The sequence below is a fragment of the Apaloderma vittatum genome, unplaced genomic scaffold (assembly GCF_000703405.1).
Source record: "Apaloderma vittatum isolate BGI_N311 unplaced genomic scaffold, ASM70340v1 scaffold43816, whole genome shotgun sequence".
NCBI lineage: Eukaryota > Metazoa > Chordata > Aves > Trogoniformes > Trogonidae > Apaloderma > Apaloderma vittatum.
This window is the reverse complement of record NW_009720906.1, coordinates 1-7,195: the sequence shown is the minus strand read 5'-3', so window position 1 is coordinate 7,195 and position 7,195 is coordinate 1. Positions and strand designations below refer to the sequence as shown.

The following is a 7,195-nucleotide window of genomic DNA, read 5'->3' as shown; positions in this document are numbered from 1 at the left end:
CTGAGAGCTAGAATAATGCTACAGGAAAGAAAACTCCTAAGTGAAATGCACCAGTGACTGCTTGCTGTTAGCTAAGGTGCTTTCAAACTGTTGACAGTGCAGACTCTGTGGGACCGTGTGTCTACAAAAGGGTGGTGGTTTTCTCTGCTCATGCTGTGCTGCCACCTGATGGGCACTATGAAGGAGCCACACACAGCCCTGAAATGCAATGCCTTAGACAGTGTATGCCCACTAGCATCTGTATCTGGTTTTATATTAACAGTGAATTCTCTTTAATCTTGGGGAAGCAGGTATTGAGAGCCCATCTGTTATTTGTAGTATAAGAACAACAATAAAGCTATATAAAAAAGCAACTGTTTGCTGGTTCCTCCCCCTTCCTAAGCGCCCCCTCACAAGTACCTAAGCAGATTTCACTTGATAAACCATTTTTTGGCCTGATTTTGCATGTCTTCTTCCTGGAGGGCTCCATTTCATGCCTGTGACTTCTGTCCACAAGAGATGCCTGCTTAAAAATCACCCACATCACACAGCTGGAACAGCTGTCACATGGCTTGAAAGTACTCTCCCAAAACTGACTACCTGGCCTTAGCTTCCCCAAGGGAAAAATATGTAGGTAATATACACGTAGGACTCCTCTTCACTCCTTATCCTAACTCAATCTTCATCTGCCATTCAGTCAACTGTTCCAAACTCCTCCTTGGAAGTGTTGTGCTTAGCAATTCAAACAGTGAACACCTTATGTGTCTGGCACAGCTGCGAGTAAACCAGGATGAACCCATGGAAGATTATCCCCTGAAGGTAGAGGGTGGCAAAGAGGACGACTCCAGCAGTGGCACGCGCCGCTTTGGGATGGGGCAGACCACCAAAGACCAAATGAGGACCAACGTCATCAATGAGATCATAAGCACAGAGAGAGACTACATCAAGCATCTGAAGGACATTTGTGAGGTAACAGAATAAAGGTGGAAGTGACTGCAAGAACTTGTTTGCAGGATAGTAGAGTATGTCCCATTCTAGCTTTGCTTTTCTGAAAATGAAATTGCATTGCCAGCAGAGCCGGCTCTGCTATATGGCGTTGCACGCTCAGAAAACCCAAGACAATTCATTACAGCAGCATCCCAAATGCCTCTGTATTTGGAGCACCACTTGGGCTCTGATTAAATGGAATTAATTGAATCTCCCAAGCCAGAGAAAAGTAAATGTCTAGTATTGCTGTCCTCTTTAATATATGTTCTGAGGTAATATAATCAGCAACTCCAGCCTCCAGGCAAGTCATGCTCAGATCAAAACAACTGGGGGATATTCAGCCAATTAGGTCTTTCACTTGCAAATACGCTGAATGTTGCGACACCTCTTCTAAAAGAGACTCGCTGTCATATACACGGGGTAAATGAAGGTAATTGGTAAGAGTTTTGCAGGGACATCGTTCTTTACTGAAATGACACAAAAAGGTACTGCCCTCCAGGGAGAGCCAGCTGGGGCAAACCAGCACACACTTACCAAAAAACCCTTCCTCCCTCACCGTCCCCTCGTGTCCTTTGAGCACTCCTCCTCCCTTGAGTCAACCAGGCATTTCCTACCACAAGCATCCAAACCAGACCCACAACTGGATTTAATTGGCCTAAATCTATGAGCAGATCAGCGGTGGGGTCCGAACAGCCCATAGCCTGCAAACAGCAGAGAAAGTGGCCCTGGGACTCCTTGAAGTGTGGATGACAGTATTATTTAAGGCAGTGATGTCACTGTGGCTTGGTTTCTATTTCCACCATCTTTTGGCTGATATTAGAGGCAGTAACAGCTCACACGTGAATGCAGGAAAGGGGTGCAGGAACCTGGTGTACAACTGACTGCCACCCCTGGGGTGTTCTGTTGATAACAAAAGGCTGCAGAGCAAGTGCCCGAGAAGATTTCCAATTCGGTTTCCTCCTAGGGTTACATTAAGCAGTGCCGCAAAAGAGCTGACATGTTTACAGAAGAACAGCTGAAGACAATCTTTGGGAATATTGAAGACATCTATAGGTGCCAAAAGAAATTTGTTAAAGCACTAGAGAAGAAATTCAACAAAGACCACCCACATTTGAGTGAGGTTGGCTCATGCTTCTTGGAATATGTAAGTAAATTTCACTTCATGGGAAGGGGGTAGTTGGACGGGGATTGAGTCAGAGGATCTAGAAACTGATATGGCAGAACTGAAGCTCTGTTTAAAAAATTCCATCCAACCAAATTAAACAGCGCCCCCCCCCCCCCTCCCAGCTCCCACCCCATTCAACCACTACCCATCTCCCAAAGAAACATCCTCTAGCTTTTTTGGCTGTAGGAAGAACATTTTTCAAAGTACCTCAGCTTCTGAACCCTACACTATTGGGCTGCTTCAGGCAAAAATGTAGGAAGATTGCAGAATCTCAAGCTGGACCTGAGTTTCCCGCTATGGTATTTTCAGGTCAGTGCAGGATCAGCGAGGGCTGATCCGGGCATTAAAAACATTCAGCTGAACACAGGCCAGAATACCTGGAAATGTCTCAGTCCCTCAGCAAAACTGCATGTGCTGCATTTTTTTATACACCCTGCCCATCCTCAGCTTCAGGTGTCCTGGCTTCAAAGCCTGGGGAGGATGCGAATCACCAAACAGCCTCATGTGATACAGGAGTAGGATCTACACAGTTTGAGCCAGGTCATCATCCTAAAAGCACAGACGGTAAATCCCTGCATTTCCCTTCCAGCAAACGGAGTTTCAGATATACTCTGAATACTGCAACAACCACCCCAACGCCTGCATGGAGCTGTCCCGCCTCACCAAAGTTAACAAGTACGTCTACTTCTTCGAAGCCTGCCGCCTGCTGCAGAAGATGATTGACATCTCTCTGGATGGCTTTCTGCTGACTCCTGTGCAGAAAATCTGCAAATATCCACTGCAACTGGCTGAACTGCTCAAATACACCAACCCCCAGCACAGGTAGGTCAGTGAGGTGGGGAGGGAAGGAGCGAGACGGGTCTCATGGGAACGGACTAATGCAGAATTGTGTATTGAGGGCAGCTTGCCAAGATAGTACAGTTTTATGCTACCTTGTGGAAACTAGGGAGAAAAAAAAAAAGTATTTTTCTATCAAATACGTAATTTTTTCCATTATAGTAGCACTGCACTTTCTTGTCTGTAATAGATGTGGAATTGCAAGGTCCACCTTACAACAGTTCTTTACTATTTTATTTGGTCCACGTGTCCGTGATACCAGCACATATTTGGAATGAAATATTTCCAGTGGTGGTGTTGAAAACTTTGCCTCCAAAAGCACTGTATGTATGTCTGCCATAAATGTCCATATATCTACACATCAGGGCTCAGCAGCAATCATGAATTTTGCCCCATACTTCTCCACTGGGAAGTCGTGGCCTCCAGCAGCCAAGCCATGCACGGTTGATGCCTCTTCAGCACCAGCTCAGAAGCCTCCAAAGCCATTGCTCACTTTCAGGGGGAAGGCACTGCCGTCGGCTCAGATAACTGTGTCACTCAATCAAACAGCTGATATAATTAGCCACAGAAATAAACCATAGAAAAAAGGAAAGTGTTGATATTAGTCCATTGTGGCTTGACTTGATTTTACCTTCCTAATTACAGCGCTGGTGTTTCTCAGAGGGGTTTTAAGCCTGTCTCATTAAATCTGTAAGCATGTTGTTCTGAAGCTGACCTCGTAACAGAAAGCGCCTTAGCGCAGCACACAGATGTTTTGAAAATCACGTTCGCGACAAGTTGTGCAGACCAGCGCCTTCCCAGAGCAGCTACTCTAAACTCGGCAGAAGTAGCTGGTGGCGGCAGATGGTGTGGGGGAGGGTGGATCAGCTTCTCTCCTACCCTTCCAGATAAACCATTGGCTCCTAGCTGAAGAGTTACTGCTGAATTGCCTCACCTAGCCATGAATCAGTCCCTGTAGTATCGATACATTGTGTTACATGCAGAAAAAAATAAAACAAAATCTAAAATAAAGGCTTGGAAAGCTCTGGGCGTTCTTCCAGGAGTTCCAGTTTACACCTCTGTGGCTGGATTTGATTGCTTACTCCCTTCCCTTCCACAAATTGGGCCTGGATTTGTTGCAAGATGATAATCTGTGCCACAAAACGGGCGTGCGTCTGAAAAGCCGCCCACAGAAACATGTAAGTTCGACTTCCAGCATAAAACAGCTGGGCTAGAAGTGCAAGTGGAACTCCTGGTTTCTGCTCTCCAGCCCAGACTGCACGGCCCTGCAACGCAGGCGCCATAAGCACCTCTCGTGTTGCCGTGCCTAACACCTCTGCCCTACCCCAGGGATTTCAAAGATGTCGAAGCCGCCTTGAATGCCATGAAGAACGTTGCTCGGCTCATCAATGAGAGAAAGCGGCGGCTGGAGAACATTGACAAAATCGCTCAGTGGCAGAGTTCCATAGAAGACTGGGAGGTAAGGGACTTCCGTTCCCCAGGAATGGAAGGTTGTGTGTTGCCTCTCTTCTTCCCCTCCAACAGCTTCTATTTGCAGCAAGATCTTCAGGAGAATTTACTACTGAGCCATGCCACCCCTGTTTGTGTGAGGGTTTTTTTTTTATTTTTTATTTTATTTAAACAGGTGTGAGCCTTCAGTCCAACTGAAAAGATGTAGCACACAACCCAGCTAGGCCAGCTGCCGTTATGTGTTCCCTGGGAGTTTTCCTTCCTCATTTTCCTTGCAAAATAAAACCAGCAGGGAGGTTACTGAAATCCTATTGTATTCCTCTTGCCCCTCCATTTTAATCTTGAGTGATTTCAAACTCTCAGGATGAACAGAATTGCCCCTTAATGCTTAATAATTATGCTTGCAGAAAGGCAAGTTCTAATATAGACAGGGTTCCCTGTAGTCTCATTAAATAAAAAAATAAAGAAACAAATCTACCAATTTTGTAAATCCTAAACTCAATAAAACTAGCCCAGCTTCTTCCCCAAGGATGTCCTGCTAAATTCTCACCTCTCTGCTTATGTGCCTCCTTTAATGTCAGGAATGGATCAGCTACCCTGAGCAGACTCCCTGCAAAAGGAGATTTTTATTATTTTTTTTTTCATTTAACACATTTTGGTCTTACCAAATTCAGTTCCCATTCCCTGGGTGCCAAGGGCGCAGCATCTCCCTGCTATGATGGGAGGTGTCGCCCCGCACAGAGGCTCCCCCTTGTTCCCAGAAGAGACCGTGGTCAGCAGGTAGGCCCCACAGCCAAGCTAAGGTTCTCCTACGAGGCTACAGGCCTGTCTCTTCTCCCCTGTTTTCAGATGGCTGAGACCAACCTGTTCTTTGTACCGTTCTCAGGGTGAAGATGTCCTAGTCAGAAGCTCAGAACTCATCTATTCTGGGGAATTAACCAAAATCTCCCACCCTCAAGCCAAGAGCCAGCAGAGGATGTTCTTCCTCTTTGATCACCAGCTTGTCTGCTGCAAGAAGGTACCTCCCTGGCCCTGCACAAATGCTGCCCGTTACAGCACTAAACAACCTGAGAGAGCTCCCTCTCTCCTCCTTTGGTTCCTTAATACTTACTGGCATCATGTGTGCTTCAAGCGCAGCTGATTTTCTGGGCATCTGTTGCCGTCTTTTCTCTGACATCCTGGTGTGTTCTTGTGCACCTGACCACAGCAATAAGCTACAGGAAGTAACTACTCGCATCACCTGTATAGCAAGAGAGGAAAGCATTGCACTGCTTTGAGGGTTACCACCCGTTTTCTTCTAAACGTTTGTTTTTTCTTTCCAACTGCACATTCACTTTAATGTCATATTCAGATGGGAACTGCAGCTTTGATGAAGAGCTGTGCACCCTGACAGTCAGTAAGACTATAGTAAGTCTGTAAGTACAGGCCTAAGTAATAGAAGAAATCTTCCTTCAGAAACCAAATGAAAGGAATGTTCCATTGGAATTTCAGGAATGAACATGCCTTTTTTTTTTTTTTTTTTTTCAGAATCCATGGCATAGGGGCAGCTCCAGGCAACTTAGGCGTGATACCCTCACTGTTTTAGCACTGCTCTCAAATTTACTTTTCACTGGCAACACAGAAACCTCAAAAATTAGTTAGGATTTCTTTTTCAGCTTTCTAGCTGGGACTGTAGGATTCAAATACTATTTTCTGACACAGGCTTAATGAGGATTTGGGAATCATGGGTAATAATGGAAGCTTGCTTCTCATTCAGTGCTCATCAGAGCAGCTGGTATCCCACAGTAGTAGATGCCAGCCTGTGCTGACCTCACTGCTAGAAGAAACCAGGGGGTTCCCCTCACTCACAGGAGGTTAGCATGCTGCAATTCCATGGACTCAAATCCAGTATCCGTATTCTTCTACAGGAGTGTAATGACTGCCAAAAAGATTAAATACTCCCATCATATCAAAGAAAATGAATGTTAAGGAAGGGACAGGACAGGAAACAGTACTTGGGTGGAGTATAGGACTGCTGTCAGAGAATGCAGGGAGGCGATTAGAAAAGCTAAGGCCTCTTTGGAAGTAAAACTTGTGAGAGAGGTCAAGGACAACAGAAAGAGTTTCTTCAAATACACTGCAGACAAAACTAACACTAGAGGCAACGCAGGCCCTCTGGTGAATGAGGGAGTGCCCTGGGGGCAGAGGACAGAAAGAAGGCAGAGTTACTGAATGCCACCTTTGCTTCTGTCTGCGCTGTTGGAGACTGTCCTCAGGAGACTCATTCCCCTGAAGCCCCAGAGGAAGTCAGGATAAAGGAGGAGTTTGCCCTGGTTGAGGAGGACTGGGTTAGGGATCACTTGGAACACCTGAACATCCATAAATCCATGGGCCCTGATGGGATGCACCCGTGGGTGCTGAGGGAGCTGGCGGGAGTCATTGCTAGGCCACTCTCCATCATCTTGGGTAAGTCATGGGCAACAGGTGAGGTGCCTGAAGACTGGAGGAAAGCAAATGTCATTCCAGTCTATAAGAAGGGCAGGAAGGATGACCCGGGTAACTACAGACTGGTCAGCCTCATCTCCATCCCCAGAAAGGTGATGGAACATCTTATCCTTGGTGCTGTCTCTAGGCACATCAAGGATAAGAAGGTTATTAGGAGCAGTCAGCATGGCTTTGCCAAGGGGAAGTCATGTTTGACCAACCCGGTAGCCTTTTATGAGGACATAACCAGGTGGATGGAGGGTGGCCATGCAGTGGACATGGTTTGTCTGGATATCAGCAAGGCATTTGACACTG

At 46.2% G+C, this 7,195-nt stretch overlaps 1 protein-coding gene across 1 annotated transcript; it reads left to right on the top strand.

Moving 5' to 3' along the window:
- Nucleotides 1-752: 752 nt before the first annotated feature.
- On the top strand, nucleotides 753-5,435 carry LOC104275239 (rho guanine nucleotide exchange factor 4-like; the record flags this gene model as incomplete). The annotated part of the gene is made up of 5 exons (XM_009871151.1): nucleotides 753-948; nucleotides 1,931-2,110; nucleotides 2,721-2,953; nucleotides 4,298-4,427; nucleotides 5,304-5,435. Coding segments are annotated over exons 1-5 (846 nt in total), but the record flags the coding sequence as incomplete, so codon positions are not given.
- Between the last annotated feature and the right edge of the window lie 1,760 nt (nucleotides 5,436-7,195).